Source organism: Panthera pardus, unplaced genomic scaffold (genome assembly GCF_024362965.1).
Source record: "Panthera pardus isolate Hobbes unplaced genomic scaffold, ASM2436296v1 HiC_scaffold_2, whole genome shotgun sequence".
NCBI lineage: Eukaryota > Metazoa > Chordata > Mammalia > Carnivora > Felidae > Panthera > Panthera pardus.
Genome location: NW_026526765.1, coordinates 75423554 through 75447963, shown reverse-complemented (window position 1 = coordinate 75447963; position 24410 = coordinate 75423554). Strand labels below are relative to the sequence as shown.

General features: G+C 37.8%; 1 protein-coding gene across 15 annotated transcripts in view; it reads left to right on the top strand.

The window, feature by feature from the left end:
• Nucleotides 1-24410, top strand: part of PAM (peptidylglycine alpha-amidating monooxygenase) — a 157618-nt gene that overhangs the window by 39585 nt on the left and 93623 nt on the right. For all 15 annotated transcript variants that reach the window (XM_019450602.2, XM_019450601.2, XM_019450593.2 and 12 more), the window contains exons 4-6: nucleotides 3704-3791; nucleotides 14461-14546; nucleotides 15945-16028. In XM_019450602.2, coding sequence (XP_019306147.1) covers nucleotides 3704-3791; nucleotides 14461-14546; nucleotides 15945-16028 — 258 coding nt within the window. The remainder of the gene's footprint in view (nucleotides 1-3703; nucleotides 3792-14460; nucleotides 14547-15944; nucleotides 16029-24410) is intronic.

The window sequence follows — 24410 nt, the reverse complement described above, 5'->3', positions numbered from 1 at the left end:
GAAATTCCATCCTAGGTCACATTCTTAGAGAATTTTATGGTCCTGATTTGTGTCTGATGTTCGCTAAAAGAAGCCGTAAATTTCAAACAACCTCATGCAGTTAGAACAAATTTTGCTTAGAACGCCAGAAAACAGACCTCACTGTCTCTGCTAAGTACGTCGCCCACACGCATCCTTTCAAGTCTTTCATTGCAGATGACATTAACCTTTGAGAAGTCCTCCACCCTGTGCACTTTCAGAGCCATTGCATTTCCTTTAATTAATGTGCGTGAGTTACTATTTCTGGAGTCTTAGTCCTTCAGAAATATTTGATTCCCAGGACTTGCTCACACTTGCTTGCCTGTAAACTGCTCTCTGATCTTATACATCAGGCAGTCTGAACTAACACCCATTGAGACTGAAGTTCCATTTCCACTTAAGTAACTGTCATCTTATTATTGAGTTAGAAGAGTAGGTGGCACTTTTTAATCTTATGGAATATTCCCTTGCATTCTCACAAGGCTGTGCTTCTGCCTGTTTGTGGCCATCCCAAGGCTGCCTTTGTTTATTCTGCCTGTTAGTTGTCGTAATTATCCTCTGGCTCCCTTCCCCTTGGATCCTGGACTTCTTTGGCGTATGATGGGAGAGAGAGAAAGAAGGGAGAACTTTTTCTAAGATGTGATTTGAAAATATTTTCCCATATTCTTTTTGTGTAGTGTTGAAATCTCCAGCATGGTCATATGTGTATCTTGTGCCCAACAGATCTCATTCTTATTCACTAGGGGTGGGATCTTGTTTTGCAAAGCTAGGGATAATAAGTAGGAATGGAGCAAACCCAGGTAATGAACCTGTCAGCATAATCTTTTCCCAGTTGACCCCCCACCATTGGCAGCAGGCCCTTCAAAGAAATTGTCCAAGGCCTGCTTTATTTTATGGCACCTACTGTTTGTTTTAGATTTACATTTTGATATGACATTCCTTTTGCTGGCAGTACTTTTCATTTCAACTTGCAATGAATTGTACTTTGAACTATAATCATATAAATACTTTGATATTATACTCTTTCTTTAGGATGTGAAAAAGATGGTTATATACAACTCTATACCAGTAATTTACTTAGCATTCAAATGAGATCTTGAGTTTCTGGAAGAATGCATGAGTCACGAGAGTAAGTTTCTGTGAGAGGGAACTCTGAGGAATGTTCTGTTAACTACCTCTTAAAGATATTGATTTGTTTCTAATTATAGAAACTAAAATTAAACACTAATCTGGTAAGCTTTCAATGTGGAGCAAATAAGTGGTTCTTAAAGCAGTATGTCAGAAGGAGAAGAAAATCAGAAAATGGACAGAGAAGTTATACTTTGAATAATTTTTGCCCTTTACAAAGGACAATTAGTCCTCTGCATAAGCAGAGGCTCAGGCGAAACATTTGACTTTCCTTCCTAATGAAAAGCCAAAGAGATGGTATATCTTCATGATCTGTTTTTCTCTCAACAAGTCTCCTCTCCATCCTTCCCTAAATGTTTTTGCTTAATAATTCATTTTATAAATTTAATGATGGCCCCCTTTTTTTCAAAAATAATATTTGCCTCGTTTCCCAGCAGTACACACAGTGATTTAATATTTAAAAAACAAAAAACAAAAACTGTTGGGGTCTCCTACACAGATCCTGACAGCTCAGAGCTTTCCCGAAAATTCTGTCCTGAGCCTTTTGTTCACCCTCATGGCTTGAGGGTTCAATTTTTGAGTGGTTCCCAAGTATGTAATTCTCTGACTTCTTTCTTGAGCAAGAGTCCAATCTTCTACTGGGTATTTCCACCTGGATTTTTAGATGACACTTCAAATTCGTGTTGCTTTGCACCAAACAGCTTAATTCTTCATAAAATGCATTTGGCCATGTTGGTTTATTATCAAAATTCCTAGAATGATTCAAACTTTGGAAATCTAATATAATCCATCCATAGTAAAAGAAGTTAAGGGGGATGAGAACCATATGATCATCTACATAGGTTCTGAAAAAAACAGAGGAGTTATCTTCTTGTTTGTCAAACCCCTCGTGTATTGACAGAGGGATATTGAAAAACAGAGAGAGAGTAGAAGGTGGATACAGTCAGATCAAAAAGTTAGATGTCCATAGAGTGAGATAAGCCATTTCATAAAAATGAATGTAAGATAACAATTACATCGCATACCAAAATAAATTTTAAGTGAATAAAAAACAAAGGCCAGCTACTCCCACCTCAGAGCTTTTTTCAAATTCCCTTCTGCCAGGGATAATACCCCAGGAGGATTCTGAAAGAAAAGAAGGATATCCTGTACTTGAGAGTGAGTCTATGGAGATAGAATCCCTCTTATTCCTTCTATTTCTCTTGGTAACAAATGTAGACTTGTTAACAGTAAGATTTTCTATGATTTATGAACTGTTGTAACTTCCAATTGATTCTTTCCTTCTAAAGTATCTTCTTCAACCTCCTAGGCTTATTGTATTCTTTGGTGGTAGAAAACAAAGCCTTAAGTTCTAGCAAGTCCATTTTCCAGCCATTTGTTAGGTTTTTAAATGGTGGTGTTAATATCTCATGATGGGATTTTTGGACTTTAAATTCTTATTTTCAATGCAGTAAGTGAAAGACTTTTTATTTCCCCTGAAAGTTGTGAGTCAAATGGCTCATAGTAGGTGTTAAGTTTTCTGACCAACCACGCTTTCCAAGTCATGACACTATACTTTGATGTAGAACATATTTTATTTTGTAAATACACCTGTACTCACATATTTTAACAATAAATGATGTTTTATTTTATCAGACAAGAAAAGACAAAATATGCAGTTTTGCATACACCTGCGATTCAAGATCATTTTAGATTGTTTAGCATGTTTCTATGTAAAGGTGACTGGTAAACTGTGTTGGTAGAGCAGCAGTTTGAATGCAGACAAAAGTAGCTGAGCCAAACCCAAACCAGAAAAGGCAGCTCATGCTGAATATTGACCATGCACAATAGTATAATTTATCTTTAATTTTTTGTCTTATCTCCAAACTCATTTTTGTTTACTTTAATGTCTTTCAACCACTATTATTAGAAAAATAAAGAAGTGACATTTAATAAGTTTCACTATCCTTGTAACAAGCGCACAGTGCTCCTCTAGGACAGTGATTTTTCTCTCTTCTGTACTTTCATAAAGACACATTTTCCAATTTTATTTTATTTTGTAGTAAACTGTTTCTTCATATCACATCCTAGTGACTACTGTTGGTTTAAGATGGTGATAAATTTGCGTTAAGAATCCTTCCGCTCATGTTCTGACCACTCACTGTGGTTTCTGTTTCACTGCGGTGTTGTGCAGTATTTTATAGTACTCAGCACTCTACTGAAATCTCGAAGGGAATCTGTTGTGAACACGTAGCCTGGAGCTTTCGTTTTGAACCCGCATACTGTTCTCAGCACTTTAAAAGGGGTCTTCCTTTAAAAAGTATGTGGGTGTATGTATAGCTGCAGCCTGTACATTATTGCTTTTCTCTTTTCGTTCTATAATAGTTGACCACTGTCCTGCAAAATTAAATTGTCAAATCATGCTCATCTTAAGGAATAAGATAGTTTATACAATCAGGAGCAACATAATATCATTGTTACACAGCTATTGGAATGGTTGAATGATGGGGTCTCTTGGAACATTTGTGCACAGACTTGTAACTTGTATTCACATTCATGTGTCATTTTCTTTTAACAGTTGACTTTAAACCTCGTGCCAGCATGGATACTGTCCATCATATGTTACTTTTTGGATGCAATATGCCTTCTTCCACCGGAAGTTACTGGTAAGGGATAATGGGCTCATAGTCAAAAGGGGTGTAGAAAATGTGTATGTTTTATAAATACAAATTGCATCTGTGTATGTATTTTACAACTGATTAATAAATAGGTAGAATGCTTACTTTTCAGAAAAGAACATTGTTCTTTTGCATCACGTGGTTATCATGGTCTGATTATCAGTTATTTAGTCTGCTATGGAGCACATCCATCAGTCTTAGACACTGACTTAATAAATGTATGTCTGTTGTCGTAGATAGTGTATCAAGGTACAGACAGCTTATTTAAAAAAGACAGACAATTTAGATAATGGATGTTCTGATGTTTACTTTTTTTAAGATCTTGCTTTAATCCAAAGAGCACCATGGCTCTGTTCTTTGAGCACTCTTTTATCCTAGACAGTGTGCTAGGTAATCTGTATACACCATTTCATTTTCTCCTAAAGTTTTTGTAGAGCAGTTACTATTGTCCCCACTTTACAAACAAGAGCCTGAAGAGAATCAGTATCATGTTTAAGGTAACACAGCTGGTTGGTGTCAGACCAGGATAGAACCCTAGGTTGTCTGGTTCCAAATCCAGCATTTCACCACGCTGCCTCCCATTTCTTCGAGCAACTGTTGCAGTTTTAGAATTTATTTTAATCACTATGTAGAGTCTTAATATCATGTTATGAATGATCAGTAAGCATCTATTAAATGCCTCTTGTATCCTAGAACTATAGCAGATGCTGTGGAATAGAGTACATAGATATATTTTTAACCCCCAGAAGCTTACAGCTTAATTTATGACTTGAGATCTGTCCTTCCCTTTTGTTCTTTGGAGTTCATGAAGATTGGTGAGCTTTGAAAATAGCCATGCATTTAAGCCTCATATTTTGCACCGATAGCCAGAATCACTGTTATGTATTTCACAGTCCAGAATGACTAGTGTGTCTTGCTTTGCATTGAAAAAGTATCTGTTTTGTGTTCCTGTCCGTGCATAATCATGTAGACTGATAGACCCTTCTCTGTGCATCCTAATATTCATCAGGCTGATGCAAGGCACACAGCAACTGTATTCTAGTCGTTCTTATAACAAACGACTGTAATATGTATTTGGAACTGTTAAAAGCACAGGGCAATTAGTGGAAATCTCCAGGGACCAAGTACCATCAAAGCATTTGTTAATAGGCTTAAGTTATTTGATGAAAGGAGCATATCACATAGGAATCCTGCTCACATGACTGGGTTTATATAAAAATGGAGCCAGCAAATCACAGTTAACACTCTTTGATAGCAGCAATCCAGTTTTTGCTCTTCGATAAATTTTTGTAAATAAAATTCTGGGATTAAAAGATTATTCTGGGGGCGACTGGGTGGCTCAGTCGGTTAAGCATCCGACTTCAGCTCAGGTCATGATCTCGTGGTCTGTGAGTTGGAGTCCCGCATTGGGCTCTGTGCTGACCACTCAGAGCCTGGAGCCTGTTTCAGATTCTGTGTCTCCCTCTCTCTCTGACCCTCCCCCATTCATGCTCTGTCCCTCTCTGTCTCAAAAATAAGTAAACGTTAAAAAAAAATTTTTAAAGATTATTCTGTGACAGCTTTTTCTGAATCTTATACAATAAATCACATCCTTTGATTTTACGTTTTAAAAATATTTCTTGTGAAATTGGAAAAATTTAGTTTGAATTGGAATTAGTGAAAATGGCAGGAAGGAATATAAGCTTTTAAAACCTGCTGTAACTTTACCTTGGTAGAGGAGAATGAGGGAAAAAACAAAACGTCACTAAATGTTGTTACGCTTTTAATTGAGAAAGATTATATACAATGAACTAAGCCTGGTTTACTGTTCTCCTTTCAAGGGAATATCAGAGCAAATGTTATTTGGGCCCTGTAGAAGTATTTATTAATATTCTTAAATATACTGATTTGAAATTAAGTCTAGTAAAATATGTATATTTTTTTTTCCAAAAGACTTCCAAGTTGGGGAAAGAGAGAATTCGAAGAAAAATGTAAATGAAAGTGAAAATGGCAATTTTGAGTAAAGTAATTGCTAGATGTATTATTTTGCTAAAATTACTACTTGAAAGGCAACATAGTACAGCGAAAGAGTAGTGAACTAACTAGCTGGATTCCCTGGGTAAATTACTTATTTCATGTGGACTGGTCTAAGTTTCTTCATTTCAGCAAGGGACTACCACTGGATCATTTCTAGAATTCCTCTATGCTCTGTAATTCCATAATTCTATGAATATAAATTGCATGCAGATGCTGAGTCAGATTGGAAAGTCATCATTATAAGGCGTTGGAGATATGTGCACTGGTTGACTCACCTCAAGCAGGCCTCCCACTGCATTACTGCTGAGTAATTAGAACTCTGAATGGCATTATACCTATATCATTTTAAGGGGATTTTAGTAATCTACCCTGCAGCCCACATTCCCACTTAGTCTATAGGTTTGTTACGATTGACTTTATAACCATACAAGAAGGACAGTAATTGATGGTGGTATTTATCTTCTTTGAGCCAAGCGCAAGTGTTCATCTAACATTTAAAGTAGGATCTTTTTAATCTACATATCTAGGATCTGTTCGATAATGTAAACCAAGAGGTATGCATTAAGGAAAACTCTTCCAGTGACTCTGGCTTCCACAATCCAGTCTTATTCTCCATATAAAGATGGTATAGACTTTTTATCCCCCAATATTTGGCAAGATCCTTGCTTCTTTAAAGCATTGGCACTCACAGAATATTTCACAGACTAAACTCTTCAGTTGCTTCACAGAAACATCTCATACCCTGTCTCCTCACAGCCACACAGGCACAGCCATGGAAACAGCGGATGTTTTCAACTGCTTTGCCCCTTATCCTCCCACCTGAATTACAATACTAATAACAAAAATCTATCAGTGTCAAAGCCTCGCATTATTTTTCTTGAATGTTTGAGTCATAGAATTTATCACACTCATTTTACAGTTGCAAATCTATTCTTCAACAGCTCCAAGATACAGACAGTAGTTAAATTAAGATTCCCCAACGTTCACATATATTTTTGGTTATGCTACCTGTAATGTTTTTTGAGGCTTCAGAAAATCAAGAACTCCTTCACACTCTGGGAAAACCTTTATGGAAATACAAAGCTGTTTTAGTGAAAGAAGAAAAAGCTAATGGGATATTTTAGCACCAAAATGTCAAGCTTTCCTCTTTTTTTTTTTTTTTTCTTTTCTGTTTGTTAGCTAGGATTAGCCCCCTGTTTTCACGTCACTGTTCTATTTTCATTGCCAGCAGGTTGGCAAATAGGTATGTGTCTCTAATAAAGTAAACATTTCCCCCCTGAAATTATGAAGTTATAATTCATCCCCTGTCTTCAGGCAGCACTTTTAATATGAAAACAAAGAGCTATTCTGATGATATTTCACTGTTGTGCTGCCCTCCTTTGCTCTTTGTAATTGCCTCTTTCTTCTGTTCATTAAAATATATTTACAGTTATATTAAGTTTACATGAAAATACTAGACACAGCATGAAGCAGTTTTCATTATGTAGTCATTTTAATTTTAAAGTTTTTTTTTCCCCACACATATTCCAGTCTTTTGTGTCTCATTCCAAATTAGCAGCCCACACCGCTAATGTGTCTAGTTAATTATATGCATGTGCATTTAAATTGCATACATTGATGTGAACCTTTTAATATACTGTGGGGTGGTCCCTTTACAGTTAGAGTGGGCCTGGTGCTCAATTCCAAATTAACATACCTCTCGAGGATGCAAACAAGGGCCAGCTGATGGAAAAGCTGCTGGCCCTTGTCAAGAAGGCAGCAGTACCTGTCAGATGTAACCCTCAAACCTTCTTTCCCAGGCCCTTAGAGGAGGAGACAATTAACTGTATCTAGGGACCAACAGAAAGTAATAGCACCAAGACTGGAGCAAAGCGTAGCAATGGCATGATTTGTTGGACTCCACTGGTGTTTGCAGACTTCACTCAAAGCGTAGCAGCTCTAAGCTCTCCAGATTTGTTGGCTACACGTGAGCCATAGGTGAGTAGATGTGCCTTTTAGGGTCAGTAAGGAAATGAGGTGCTGTAAACTGGGTAATTTGGACATAAAACATCTATTACAGCTCCTTGCTAAAAAATGGTAAATTTCTAAAGATCTTAGAAATACTGCATTTGTCTATTCTATGAATACCTTTCTTTATTCTGTTTTTATTCTCAGTTTTTAAAAATAATGCATGGCTGGCTATGGAGAGTATTTCAGGCTTTGAAAATCATGATGTTTTGTTCATACAAGTTGTTTGACATTTGGGGTAGTTCAGGAGCACCACTTTTTGTAATGCAAGTTTGTACAGGCTTGTGCACTTTTATCTGCTGAGCACAGGACTTAGGGTTTAAAGCAATTTATGACTGCAAACTGCAAGATTATGTGCTCACAATATTGGGTGATTAAAGCGAATGGGCTTCTCATGTATCCTGCCTTGTACTTAGGCGTCATCTTCTATACATAACTAAAGTCATTATGTTTAGTCTTAGCAATTAATATTTGATTTAAAAACTATTTCTAATGATGCTTATGACCAAGTACTTTTTACAAATCAAAGATGGCTTCTACAGGGTTGTTTGATCTTTTTTGAAAAGAAGAATCCCAGCTGGTTAAATGAGGCTGTTTCCAGCTGTTCTAACTTGGAATCCTTCTCAAACTAAAGCAGTAGTGCTTTACCATCCTATGAGGCTTCAGCTTCAGTCCCTTTCAACTGCTTCTATTTATTAACCACCTGCTGTGTCTTTTTAAATGCCACTGTCTCCACAGGGTTACAGATGCTGATGTGGTGAAAGAGAAAAGTAGCTAAAACATACAAATATATATATCGAGAGAGAGAGAGAGAGAGAGAGAGAGAGAGAGAGAGAGAGAGAGAGAGAGAGAGGAGCCAGTATGTGAGACACCCTGCTTGGTTACTCATTTAAATGACTGTTTTTTTTAGGGTGCTAGTACTTTCCAGATACATCTACAGTTTTGTTGCCTCCCTCATGATGCTAATGATTCTTTGGTTGAGAGTGGCATTCGCATACACTGCCTTTATGCACCCTCTCCATATCCTAGCTATGTGTCATCCGTGCACAGTGTATGTTCTGCAGTCTCTTCTTTGTTTCTTCTGCTGTAAAGAAACTTGTAAAGCTAAACGTACATAACATCCTCATCAGTATAAATAAAAATAACAATCTCCAAAAACTGCGCTGTTCCTCATTCTAAGCCATGAGGACACAAAGTGTGTCTTTGAGTGTAGTAGCAAATTTTAGACATAAATTTCTACTAGGCTAAAATTAATTGTATCCATTTTCTTTTTCAATTGGAATGTAATAGATTCATATGATAGCACATATCAGGGTAGCATAAGGGATCTTTGATTATATAAAATACACTTGGTACTTATTCTTACTTCTAGTTACCAGTGAACCTATTCCTTCGCTAATTTGTAGGTGCCTGGATTAGAGGTGTTGATAGGAGTTCCTTAGCAACTGACCAGTTCTTAGTAGACTAGTGTAAACTTTCATAATATACAATGGCATGATTATAACCATTTGGACAGTTTCAACAGAAACAAAAATTACATAACTTTGAATATGGTTCTTTCTTGGCAAGACGAAGCATAGTGCTATAACACCTAGTTTAGAGCCAGTAGTAATAAACATTGGTCAAATTATTTAACCTGTGTTCGTCTGTTTCCTTATCTGTAAAATGAGACTACTAATCCCACCCGATTGGGTCATCATGAAGTATAAGTAAAGGAATGTAAATAATGTGTTTGGCGCGGTGCCTGGCTCGTAGAGGTCCTTAATAAATGGTAGTTGTTATCCTCATTTGTTTATTAATATTTATTAACCATTCACTATGTGCCAAGTACTTTGTTAGGCACTGAAAGTTTGGTGTGAACAAAACAAACCCACCCTCTTTTTTTATGGAACTTATGGCTTCTTTAATCTTGCTGGGAAGGTGGGAGTGTGGGTATTGTGGGGCTATTTATCAGGCCACTTTAAATCACCACTTTTATTTAGCTTTTCCATTAAGTATCCTTCTAATTACTGTGTTATTAGCAATACCTGTTGCCTACCCATTGCACTGATATTCACATAGGATTTGTCTGAATTGGGAAATAATTGTCTATGGTTTTATAGAGCAGTTAATGAAATTTGAATATCTGATTATTCAGGATGCAGTTTTGAATGATAAAGACATTCCACATGTGCCGTTGATTATATATTGTGTTTCTTAAAGAAACATTCTACATTTGGATTAGTTTTTCAGTGGCCCTGATATTTAATTTATTAAAATTGGAATTTAAGGCTATATAGACTTAACTTGAAGGCATGACAATTTTATTTAAAAAAAATTTTTTTTAGACAAAGAAGAAATGACTTGTCAGATCTGATCTTCCCTGAGTAACCTTGGATTTTAAATAGCCTTTAACTGATACAACTAGAGAGTACTTTAACAGTCAATCATGCTTTATTTGGATAATTCGAAATGACAGGTTAGCATTTTTCAGTGCTTGGCATAGCCTGAAAATATTCATGCCATCTGAATGGTTTCCCCATGGATTAGAGGTGAAAAGGTTCTAAAGCAACGGTCCAGGAATCCAGAATAGTTTTCTTTTCAAAAGTTAATTCTCATCATTTTCACTATGACTACTAAGAAACCACAAGGGAACTGTGTGAATCTTTTCACAATTAATAGGCTTAATCTGGAGGAGCCTTTAGGAGAAGCTGCTAGATTTATAAGAATAAGACACCCAATTGATGAAGCCTGAAATTACAACAGCCATTGATCAAGGGTTACATTGCTGCCTAGCCTGAAGACTTTTCTTATTAATAAGAATAGTAAAAATCCTCTCTATTTTTACAGTACTCTTTGAAAAGCCAAAATACACAATACTGTCTTTATCCTGGTGGTCATCTTATGTGGAGAAAATATGATGTTATTTTTCACTTAAAAGGGAAAATGGAAATCTGAAAATGAAAAGCTTGCAGGGATTTTAATTAAATGTTTTTTGCCACCCGTTTGCCATTGTATTATCTGTTCTAGAACCCATTTCTCTTGGCTTTCTTATTTTGCCTCTTTACCTAGTCCTCTCACATATGAAGTTTTAGGATTAGTTTGAATATCCCAGTGCCTTCCAGTGAGTCATTCTTTATTCAGTCTGGAGTTTAATAAATTTCTTAAAAATTATAAAACAGGACTTAAAAGAATCAAGGTTTGCTTTTGGAGCTCTACTTTTACCAGAGCTCAGAAGAAAATGAAATGTATGGAGCACCTGGGTGGCTCAGTCATTTGAGGGTCCGACTTCAGCTCAGGTGGTTTGTGAGTTCTAGCCCTGCATCTGGCTGTCTGCTGTCAGCAGGGAGCCTGTTTTGGATCCTCTGATCCTGTCTCTGCCCCTCCCCCACTCATGCTCTGTCTCTCAAAAGTAAATATTAAAAAAAGAAAGAAAGAAAATGTAAAATCATTGTCTTCTTGTGAATAAGTGAGGACAACTTATTTTATCTAGAATTTTGTTTTAGAATTGTGTACATACATTGCAGCTTAGTTCAGATATGAGAGTAGTGTAGTCATCGAAGCTTATCTTCATAGAATATAATTTTCTGCCCATACATCAATCTCATGAATTGAGACAGAAGGGAGTGTGACAGGCAGAGCTTTGAATCAGGGCTTGAATACGTGACCTTTGGAAGTTAAACTCTCTGAGCTTAATCAGCTGTAAAGCATAACCTCTTTGTATTCTTCTTGTGAAAGCTGATTTCTATAAAACACCAGGCAAGTAATAATTCAGATTTATCATTATTTAATGTTTTAGTTAAAACTTTTTAAGTAAATTAAAAAAAATTATATTTGAAAGTGTACAGTAAAATTAAGGTCAGTTCAGATTTTTTAAGTGTTCGTATATGAAAAGTTAAAAACATACTTGGAAGGCAACTTCACCAAACACCTGTTGGATATTGACTCAGTGACAGGCAGGTATGCAGGTGCTGGGCGTTTATGACCTTAAATCACAAAGTATGCACAGGATATTAGTAAGCTGATACTTGATGAACACTATGGTTAACAAGTATAAGTTGGCCTGGATAGGGACCAGAGAAACTTCCTCGAGGAGAAAGCCTAGAGGGAATCTTGAAGGAGAAAGTCAGTACAGGTTTGTCAGGTAGAGATTTGGGGAAAGGGTTTTCCAGGCAAAGGGAATAGTACAGAAGAGAGACTTTACAAACTGGCAAGAACTTAGAGTGCCTGGGTGGCTCACTTGGTTAAGCAGCTGACTTCAGCTCAGGTCATGATCTCACAGCTTGTGGGTTCAAGCCCCGCGTCTGGCTCTGTGTTGACAGCTCGGAGCCTGGAGTCTGTTTCAGATTCTGTCTCTCCCTCTCTCTCCTCCCCTCCCCACTTGTGTCCTGTCTCACTCTCTCTCTCAAAAATAAATACATTTAAAAAAAAAAGAAACTGGCAGAAACTTGGCATGAGTATAAGGGGAATTTTTTTCTGAGATATAAAAGATCCCAGATAATGAAAAGCCTTAATATGTTGTGCTACAATGTTTGGATTTTATTTTCATGTTATTTGGGAGGAAGCATTTGAAAGATTTTGTGCCAGTGAATGACATAATCGAATATGTACGTTAGGAAAACGTACTAAAGCTGTTTTCTCTGTTATATTTCATTCCGGTTCTCTCTACTCATACACTGAATTGACTTCCATATCAGAAGAAACAATTATCTTGTTTAACCTAAGACTGTCATCACGTTGATGTTAGGCACTTTTGTATATTTATGATCTTCGTTGAAAGCTCTGTAAACTGCCACCCGAGTCTGTAAATTTTAGTAGCTCACAATAGTGAGATATAAAGTTCGTCCCATCTGACAGTCTCATTTCTTAAACTATAATAGCATGAGTCCAAGGAGGAAAATTTTGCTTTTGGGCACTGTCCCATTCCCTATGCCTTTGGTACGGTTGGCACAAGGATGTCACAGACATGTTCCAGTGCACAAGTCTCACAGGATGATAATAATCCTTCATCATAAATATATTGTTCTTGACAGTGAACACTAAGAAACCACAGGTTGATGTGTTTTACACTGCACACTAACCAGTTTCTTTCTACAGCCTGATTGAGAGAAGCAAAACATTTGTTAAATATAACCTTATGGGGACCTCCTGGTTCCCAGTCCCTCAATCATTTATCCAGATGGATAACAACTGTCTGCACTTACTGCCTTTTCTCCCACCCATTTCTGTCTATAAGCAGGGACATGTCCGTGCCTCTGAGTGTGAAAGTACATTTTACCAGTGATTTTCTTATCTGTGACCTGGGTGTTGTCCCAGTGTCTAGCCTCAGTTCCTAACCTGTTTAGAAAGCTACCACGGTCTGCCTTCATTTCTCTCCCAGCCCATGGGCACTGCCCATTTTCTACCATGTGAGCCAATGTCCTGCCCAAGAAGCTGTCTCTGTCCTTCTCATTGCTAGTCCTGAAACCTTTCAAGTCTGCCCAAACTCCTGACCCTGACCTTGCTTGGTGCCAGTTTCCCAAAACACAAATATGGAAAGGCACTTAAAAATATCACCAAATGGTGTTTTGAACAAATCCAATTCTTAGAACGGAACAAACTAAAAGATACAGTGTAATGGGAAAAAAATGTGTGGCTTGTAATCAGACAGCTTTTCGCTTATGAAATTCTGTCTACCGATGTAGATTCCAATGTGCCGGTTACCATAGTGAGTGTCTTACCCACATCGCCACCACAGCCCGATCAGAGAAGTTTCCATACAGGAACCAGGCCTGGGAGGGTTTACAGACATGCCCAGTCTGTATGAGGGGGGAGGTTCAACTCCAGATACGTCTTTCTGCCTGGGCTCCTGTCACCACACAACACTGCCTCTCAATAATGAGTCTGTAGATAAAGTGAATGTTTTATTAAATAATGCATTGCCCTGGTATAGTGCTTTGAGGTTTATAAAGTGCTTTTATTTATATCTCATTTGATTTATGGAATAACTGTGAGGTAAGTATAACTAACCCTGTTTGTCCAGAGAGAAAACTGAGGCTCACTAGTTCAAGTGACTTGCGCAACATGAAACAACTTATAAATGGCACAACCAGTATTCATAAACTTAAGAAAAAAGTCACATATATATAACACCAGGAACATCTTAAGTGGGATATACTTGTACTGTTCCCTCTGCTGAGAGTAGGCACTGGGTACTACTGTTTCTTGCCGTGGCCAAAGACATATTGACAATGCTGATCCCCAAAGGGGACATGTGTATGACATTTGGCTTAGTCAACTTCCAAAGTAACAGTGTTAGCTTTGGTTTATATGCATTCTCTGTGTGATGCTTACGTTCCTACCCAATTTACACAGAATACATTCCACACAGGGACATATCACATTATAAATTGTATATCATCTTCACAGGATCGTTTCACATCGGGCAACACACAGACAAATCTCCCTTTGTGTTTACTTTTTTTACATGTAAAATTATTGTTTAGTCTTTGTTAAGATCTTAGAGCTGGTATGACTACAATCATGATACAATGACGTATTTTACTGTGTTTCCAAATGCCTTCCCCTTAACCTCTCTGCCCTCCTTGGTGGAGATTTTTTATGCATTTTGCTACTTGAATCTTCATTTATGGCTACTTTTTTTTTTCTTCTTCAGGTTTTGTGATGAAGGAACCTGTACAGATAAAGCCAATATTCTATATGCCTGGGCAAGAAATGCTCCCCCTACCAGACTCCCCAAAGGTATATCTGAGGCCTCTTGCATAGTCTTCTTCTATAAAGCTGCTTAATTTCTGACTCCAAAGTACTTTTTATTATATGTTCTTTCCACAGTTGTTGACAGTGTTCCATTTTGCAATTTCACACTAAAAAAATATCTGTATTACCTGCTTTGTATTGAAAAGGTTTCATTTAAGTAGTTGCTCTTTCTCTGCCTCTCTTTGGTATAACTTGCCCAGCACAACAGCTTGGATAGAATTAGAAAATACCCTAGAATACCTCAAGCCACCTTTGGCCTACAGCACATTGGTTCCTGACAGCAGGAGCATTTCAGAAGCCAAGAGAGCTAGGAATTAAATAAATTGCTGTTTCAGCAAACAGATTAAAAAAAAAATTGTCTTGGAACCTGGGTATTTAATGTAATACCAAACCTCAGCTGGCTTTCTATCTTCACTCTAAATTGCTCATCACTACCAATGTGTGAATGAATTATCAGGCTCTCTTCTATTACCTTGATGTTTCTTAATGTCAAAGGGAATGTGCAGTTCTGTAACAGAATATGTCTGCCATGGTTCAGGGATGGTGTCTTATACACCTGTTTCTCTCTTGCCTCCCTAACTTTGCCAGCTCTAACTGATACCTCTTTTGATTTGCTTCAAATGAGCTTCTGAATCCTCTCCATAGTTTACCAGGCAGCTGCTACCAAACACGTTTGCAAACTAATGGGGGCTGGGGGAAGGCTGTTATAGATTTGTTGACATTTTAAAGATCCATTGGTTGAGCAGATAAAAAAAAATTTTTTTCTCCACCTGTAAATATTTTCTCTGTAGATGTTTAAAAAGCTTCCTAGGAAACTCTATTAATAGTAAGACCATTAGGAACCCTTCAGATTCCAAGCACTTATTGACACACTGGACTTTGTAATCTAATTGATAACTGATTTCCTCAATGACCTTTCCACAGATACCTGTTTTCATATGGGAATAAAAGCATTTCCCCTGAGATATTTTTAAGAAGTCTGTTTTCTATGTTCAGTCAGAAACTAAAAATGAATGTGAATATATTCAAAACAAAATGAAAGTGGGTTTATGTATGTCTGTTATGTACTCAATAATGGCAGAATTTTGTTTCATTCTATTTCTTTCAAAATGAGTAAATTCTTCTCTTAAAGTGTATGTATTTACTCTGGTTCTGAAATGGGAAGTATGGATAGAAACCTATCAGAGCCTGTAGAAGGAATGATAGATTATATTAGAAATTTTCAGTGAATGCCTGGTTCATTTCCTTTTTCATATAACATAATTTCATATGTTATATGCTATTTTATTTCCCTTTGGATTTCATAGATAAGCAACCTGAGATTAGTTCCATTTTAGACTTTCATTTCTAAAATATTAATTTATCATCTTTATAAATCTTTAGGAGTTGGATTCAGAGTCGGAGGAGAGACTGGAAGTAAATACTTTGTACTACAAGTACACTATGGGGATATTAGTGCTTTTAGAGGTAAGTTTTTAAATTTTGGAACTAAGCACAACTTTCAATACTATAAATATATAAAATACATACAAAAACTTAAAATGTATGTACAAACTATTGACCACACTCTCTGCTCACTGGGAAAAAACTGCTTTTGTTTCCTTTAATTTGAGACGAATGAAGCAATGACTTTTATTTTGGAAATGATGCCATCTTATACATTCTACTATTCTGCTATGCTTCTTTCTCTTATGCTGACTTCATGGTTCCTTTGCTTTCCAATGTATTGTCTTATCTGTCCTCTCCTTGCAAGCAGTATCATCAGAAGAATAGGGACTAGCAATTTATTTCCATTGCTAGAGGCAAGCCACTGAGTGAGTCACCATACTTTGCAGTACCAGGGAGGTTCTCAGGCTCTAGGGCTCATGTCAGTGCTTTCTCTGTAATCTACACTTGCCACTTCATGAACTCATCCATCATCCACTGCAGTAATGCACAGACCCCCCCCACTCTTCTGACACTGCTGAACACCCCCCTAGACACTCATTGGTCTGCCCATGATTACGATGCACTTCATTTTTTTAATTGAAGTATAATTGACATACAATATCCGATTAGTTTCAGGTGTTCATCACAGTGTCTCAATATTTTTATGCATTATGAAACGATCCCCATGATAAGTCTACTTACCATCTGTCACCATACAAAGTCATTACAGTATTATTGACTATATTCCCTATGCTGTACATTAATCCCCATGACTTTATAACTGGAAGTTTGTACTATGTACTTCATTTAAACCCTCCTTTTCTTATTATAGAATCATTAACATGAGGAAGGGGCCCTGTTCCCAAGGCAACAGAGACTGGTACTTGTTATTCCTTCTGCTACATTTAGTCAAACTCCAACTGCCTTCCAGGTTCACACTTCAGTGTTCACGGGAGTGTAAATATTAAGCAGTCTTCTCCTTGGCTTATCAGCTTTTCCACTATGTCTTGCTGACTTACACATATTGCCCCAAGTTTTCTAATTTAACGTTATATTTCTGCTAACTAACCTGATACATTTTCCTCTCCAGACACATTAGCTTTCTATCCAGTAACTAAGTCTTGAAGTACATGTCCATCTCTGCCTATGAATTATCCTCTGGGGCCTTTGCTGAGAGTGCCTCGTGTGGTGATAGTTTCCATAGATTCCCAGTATTCAGGATGGGGACAGTAAATGCGGTCTTCCTCTGGGAACAAATGTTAGAAAAATTGTATATAATTTTTCAATTAGAACTAACATTGCAGTCAGACATATTATCAATTAAACAACCTCCTGTGGACCAGCCCATGAACCTGCCTTCCAAATGAAACTTCTTTTTCTATTAAAAATATACTTTGAGGTGTAGTATGCAAATAGCTTTCCGTTTTTGGAACAGAACCTAAAACCTTAAGTTGTTAACTGTAGTGTTGATAGAGGATTCTGTTGAAAACAATGAAATAAATGTGTTTGAGCAACAACGACAGAACTTATCTCTTCTAAAAATTGACTGTGTGGGTGTGAGTGGAACAGGCAGATGCCACCACTGCTGACTTTCAAAGCACTGACCTGACAATAATTTTCCCAAGAAGGCAAGGGAGGCTTTCCCTGTTCCCACAACTAAGGTATCCGGTCATACCTACACACGCTCCCCCACTCCGACTCTCGGTCCCTCTATAGAGCCCTGGACTTCACTTTTCAATCTAATTCCTCTTAGCTTTATAGTACATGCTAACAGATACCACAATGATACCCTAGGCAAGATGGATGATATAGACTAGTTTTTAAGCTATATTACTGTCATAATATATATTAAGTTCTTACTGGTGAGGAATTAATTTTGTTTTATAATTTATATTTAATCTAGGGATAATTTAAGTTTTGATATTTAGGGGTGCCTGGGCGTCCTAGTTGGTTAAGCATCTGACTTTGGCTCAGGTCTTGATCTCACGGTTCGGTTTGCGGGTTTGAGCCCCACATCACTCTCTGTGCTGACAGCTCGGAGCCTGGAGCCTGCTTTAGATTCCGTGTCTCCCCCTCTCTCTGCCTCTCCCCTGCTTTAACTTTGCCTTTCTCTCAAAAATAAATAAACATTAAATAATAAAACTTCCAATATTTAATATGTAAATATATAGTTATTCTTTACTATAAGAGACTGATCAGAAATTTTTATACTAATTTTTCATTTTCCACCTTTTTGAGAACAATTTTCCTAAAAGAAGGTACAGATGAGGTATGAGTTAGAAGCATTACTGGTGCTATAATTCATAGGCCTTATTGTAATATAATAAAAATATAAACAACAAATTTCACCATGTAATTTTTTCAGTAGCCTTAGATACAGTTTTGTGCCTTAAGCTATACACGGGTACATGGCTCAGAATAGTAAATAAACACACGGGAAAATATCAAATCTCACTAAAACTAGAGAACATTTTATATTTATTAAATTGGGGGTGTGTGGAGATTAAATTATAAAACCCAGGACTGCCAGGGTTTGGACTAATCTGGTGGTACAGTTTGGGGAGCTTTTTGAATTAGTGCACTGTTTTGGAAAGCAACATTATCATATTAGATACATTTTATATAGAACAGTAAAATCTTGCTCAAGGCTCTTATCCTAAAAAGAGTTGTTGTTTTTAAATGAGCTACCTACCCATGGTTGTTTCTGCTCCATTAACTATTAATATGAAAAACTGGAAAGTTAACAAATGTCCCTAATAATAGGGGACTAGTTAAATAAATGGTATAATAACAAAAATAATAAATCAAAAAAATGTATAGAGACCACATAAAACCATAAGTAGGCTTGCATGTTTCCAAGTATTATAAGGAACAAGGAAAAAAAAAGAAAATAGTCAATAAGCATGAAAGACAGGTTTGTGTGATTATTTTTTTTTCTTGAAAGTGTTATAACATTATCTTGAAGTTTTTAAAATTCCACAAGTAGAAGTAATATGTTAAGTCTGTTAATACCTACCAGTTAGCGTGCTGTATTCTCAATCATACCCTTCTGACAAAAAGCATCAGTATAAATTTCCTCTATATGCCTGATTTCCTATAAGGAGTGATTTATACTATATAAAAATTCTATGTTCTGATGACACACTTATATCTAGATATACCTAGAAGTAGAAAATAATTATATCATCTTATCTTCTAGTGATGAAAAATCACATATGTGCACATACACATACACACATATATCGTCGTATTGGTGTTGGTCAGGATTTGAACCTAATGATGTTGAAACTGTTGATGATATTTTTGAGTATAGAAATTATACATCAAAAGCAGACTAACACTACAAGGAAGTTACTGCACCCCTGAAAAATAGGAAAATGTTCAGCTTAAGGGTGTGAGTATTCATCCTTACAGGGAATGTTTTAGACGTCTGAGAAGCCTAGGACTTTTTTTTTCTTTCTTTCTTTTTTTTTTTAATTTAAATTCAAGTTCGTTAACGTATTGTGTAGCCTTGGCTTCAGGAGTAGAAAGAACCCAGTGATGCATCTCTTACATACGACACCCAGTGCTCATTCCAAAAAGTGCCCTCCTTAATGTCCGCCCATTTAACCCATACCCCCACCCAGCGTTCCTCCAGTAGCCCTCAGTTTGTTCTCTGTATTTAAGGGTCTCTAGAACTTTTCTTTAATAGAAACACCAATAGTGAAGGTAAAATATTTTAAAATTTATTGGAATGTTTTAAAGTATCAGAAGCCAGATGGGTGTGTCTTACACTGTGGTCTCTATTAGTGGGAAAAATTGAGTGTGATTTTAGAGTGAGTTCTGTGGAATTACATGAAATATTTGTTTGGGTTTGGGTCCTTGTTTGTTTTGGAAATTGCACAGAATGTGAAGCTGTTAAAAGCATCATTTAAAAACAGCTATCTTTATTAAATGCCACGTCAATCACAGTGTCAGACCCATGCTGGTGCTGGTATCCTAACCTTCCTGCCCAGAGGAGTTTAGTATATGCCAGCAGGAGGGACAAGCACAAAACTGCATTTACAGACAATTCTAGAAATGTATATCAAGTACTGAGGCTGTGGAGGGGCAGAGCACGCAGGTTTGCTGGGAAAGCAGGAGACAGCGAGAGGAAAAGGCTTCTTAGAAGGTGGAAACAGAGCAAGGATTTGCGTGGTGGTCAGGAGCCCCCAGGTAGGCAGGGGCAGGGGGAAGACATGTTCCAAACAAAGGTGAAAGCATGTGTATAGACACAGGGAAGTGAAAAGCCCATCCATGAGGAGATTTCTGTAATTTGGTGCTCCTGGAGTGTGAAATGTAAAGACAGAAGTGGCAAGAAATGAGAACATTGGTGAAAGGTGAGGGCCAGACCATACAGAGCCTTGTCAGGACTTTATTCTCACAAACACTCAGAGTGCTTGTCAGCCAGACAGTAACCTAGGCTTCAGTCCTAGGCTTGACTGTGGAAAAGCCACTAGCCTTATGAAGAAAGCATTGAGGCTTTAGGAGGCCCAGGTAACCCAGAACTGAGCCTCCGGAAAGCCAGAATGAGTTGTTTTTAAAATATAGACTCACTAATTTTTATAAATTAATATTCCATGGAAAACATAATGTAATATAATTAGAGATGAATGTCCCAGGGAGCCTGGCTGATTCGGTCGGGAGAGCATGAAATTCTTGATGTTGGGGTTGTGAGTTCGAGCCCCATGATGAATGTGGAGATTACTTAAAAATTAAAAAACAACAACAACAAAAAGAAACGAATATCCCGCATAAGCAATAGCATTCAGGGGTTAGGTGTTTAGACTCTAAGACCAGATGGCCTGGCAATGGCACTTGCTTGTTTTGTTACCCTCACAAACTTTCTAAGCCTCTCTGCCCCCTCATCTATAAAATGGGATCATAATGGTTTATAGAAAGGTACCTGGTAAGTGCTCAATAAATATTAGCTAGTATCATTATAGTCCCTATAAAAGGCTTCAAAGTGACAATAAATTGCCCTAAATGCAACCTTTTGTCGTAGTTGCCTATAATATAAAGGGTGTGTTGGTTACTTTTCAGGGGTGTTATAATGTCTTGTTGTATTTAGACACAGAACTAAGCTACTAGAAGTTTCCTGGTTATGCTGTTTCCTGTTCTCCACAGCATTTGTTGTTATTCATAGTTCATTTATAAGAAGATAAACTACAAGACAGTCCCTGCCCTCAAGGGAATTAGAATAATAGGAAATAGAGATTCCTCCTCTTTTTTCTTTCTTGACAAGTTTTTTTTCAGTAATGTCTTGTTCCAAGAAGAAAATTATCCTGAGATTGCTGTAGAAATTTGGCACATTTCTTCTGGATGCTTTGGCCTAGGGGAATCTTAAGAAACTGGTCTCTCCAGAGTTATCGGCATTAGCTTGCTAGTTTCCAGCAGTAACTCATTTCTCAAATTGGAAAACTTGCTCACTCACTAACTGAAGTTGGAACGGATATCCTTAAAATGGAGATAAGAACCTCTGCCCGAGTGCAGAAGTTCTGACTATCTTTGTGTGGCAGAATTTCCAAACTGTCTTGCTTTCCAACTACTTACTGTCCCTTCAGCTCTTGTTGTTGATAGGAAAACTATCAAGGATACAGAGCCCTTCCCACAGCCTCCCCCCAAACACACATACATATCTAGGGCTTGCTTTTACCCCTTCATCACAGCTCTCAAAATCCACATACATTTTAGCATGTTCCTTGGAATATAGCTAAAAGATTCATTTTCCTTTAGAGGGGTGTTTAATACTTACACTCTAAATGAGATGATTGAAACCTGAGGTACCTGTTTTCAACTCTCTTTTCTGTGAGCTCTCAGAAATTTAGTCTCCAAATTTCTGGGGTTATAAGTAAAATCAGATCATAAAATTCCAGTTAGAATCCTTAAAGAAGAAATCATTTTTAATAGCCAAGTTTTTTAGAAAGCCAAGGTTTTAGCTCTGTAAGTATTATAATTATAAAATATTTTAGACAGAAATCTTTCCCAAATATATTACATGTCTTTTCAAATTAAAATAGGTGGTAGATGTTAAATGTCTATAGTTGTGTCCAACACAGCTGTTCGTTTCCTTCCCTATCCCCATCCCTCTTTTCTTTGTAATTTTGGGATATCGTTCTAAACGTCAACGACTGCACAATGATTTCCCTCAAAATTGAATATATGGAGTTTTTCTGTGTTATTGGGCTTGTTGCCTCCTTCTATCTGCTTTTCTATATTTTCTGTGTGTTCCTCTTTGTCAAGCTACCACTTCAACTCATTTTAATTCCCACAGAGCACTGCGTGGAAGTAAAGATGAGTAGGCTCAAAAATCTGCCTTCATGTAGGTCACCATCCAATGGCAAAAAATAAAACAATAGCTATAATCACATGAGTCAGTACACAGTCCTCGCAGGTGGTGAGAGAGGGGATTGATAAGCAGGTAAGACCATACCCAGTTTAGAAAGAGATTGATATTTTTAAAGAGTTTTTTAAATGTTCATTTATTTTGAGGGGAGGGGGGAGGGGCAGAGAGCGAGGGAGACACAGAATCCAAAGCAGGCTCCAGGCTCTGAGCTGTCAGCACAGAACCCGACACGGGGCTTGAACTCAAATTGTGAGATCATGACCTGAGCCAAAGTCAGACGCTTAACCGACTGAGCCACCCAGGTACCCCAGAGATTGATTTCTTATAGACATTGTGCTCCCTTGTTCTAAATTGATGCATTAGATATGAAATCCAGGTGACTAAGTTTCATATAATTGTTTCCAAATTTAGAATAAACAGACTCAGATTTAAAGCGTTTAAAAGGAACTTTCTGAACAAAATCATGAGAACACTAGTGCCTGAACTTGGTGACCTTCGGATTTGATTTCTACTTGGCTTCTTTGTCTTATTCCATCCTATGATCCGTTAGGTGTGGCTTCTGAGCAGCTTAGTTCAGGGGAGGTGGGTATTCTTGGACATAGGATGTGAGTTCACGCATTCACACGTCACACTCATCCACATGCACACCCTGGGGGTCCCCGTCTCACCACCACTGCAGGAACAGTAGAACGAGCATGAAGGAGTCAATGGCAGGCAGAAGGGAAAAGAGAGGGCTCTCGAGGAATTCTAATTCCACTGTGACTTCTGCTGCATCTCTGCCTCTTACAAGACTACTGCCAGGAAGCTATCGGAAAAAGCTTTGAAATTGTGAGCACAGGAAAAATCCCTTGCTAATGCATTTTTGAACAAGATGGAGTATAGATCAGTGGCAGGGCAGCGACACTTAAAATTATTTCATTCCAGTATAAAGCAGACTACTCTGACTTCAGTGGAAGCGTGAGAATGCTCTTGACTCCCTGGTACCTGGGTCCTGGATAACAGCAGGGAAGGTCACACCCCACCGCTTCCTCTGTTGTCTTCTCTAAATCTCTCTCAGAGGCTTCCTCCTGCGCTCTCTCCAGGAAGATACACCCATGCTTGACTTTACTTCTCTACAAAGTGAGGGATACTATAGGTGGGGTGTTTAAAGCCAAGTATTTTCCATTGGTTTGGATTACTTTCTATAGTTAATTAACCTCCTTTGAAATTGCAAATGTGGAGACTGTTGTTCATGCTTCTCCTCACCCCCAGCCCCTCCCCACCCCCCAGATGCCTGAAAGCCATGGGCCTTTACACTGACAGAGAAACCTAGATGGCACCTTTCTAGTCCTCAGCCTGGCCTTCCCTGAATAGGACCGTTAGTGCACGTAGTCCAGAAAGCCTAATCCCCTTCCAGAATATAGGAGGTTCGTTCTCACCATGGTCTTTTATTCCAGAGTACACATAATGTGCCCAAGTTCTCAACACCAGCAACAGCACCCCTGCTTAAGCAAGTGTACCTTCAGCAGATACAGAAATGTGGCTCCGGAAGGCTGCATTTTGCCCTTTTCTCTTTCAAGGCTGTGATACCCATGCCATTCAGCAAGTCTCCTTTCTTCCCTCCCCAGCTCCTACTTTTTTTAAAGTTTATTTATTTGTTTATGGAGAGTAAGAGAGCCCATGCACATGCACATATGTGCACCCTCGCAAGGAGAGGGCAGAGAGCAAGGGAGAGACAGAATCCAAGCAGGCTCCGTGCTGTCAGTGCAGAGCCTGATTCCGGGCTCGATTTCACAAACTGTGAGATCATGAACTAAGCTGAGATCAAGAGTCAGATGCTTAACTGACTGAGCTACCCAGGCACCCCCCCAACTTCCACTTTTTATTTCTCTTTTATTACTTGATAAAAGTACAAACTTTTACTCAGGTGCTTTGGGCCACATGTGGTTTGGAAGTAAGGATTGTAAACCTGATAGAAAGGTGCTTAAGCTCATAATCCATGTATTACATTATGTCACCTTTGGGAGGCTGAGGCACCATCTCTCATCAAATATGCTGACATTCCTATAGCAAAATAT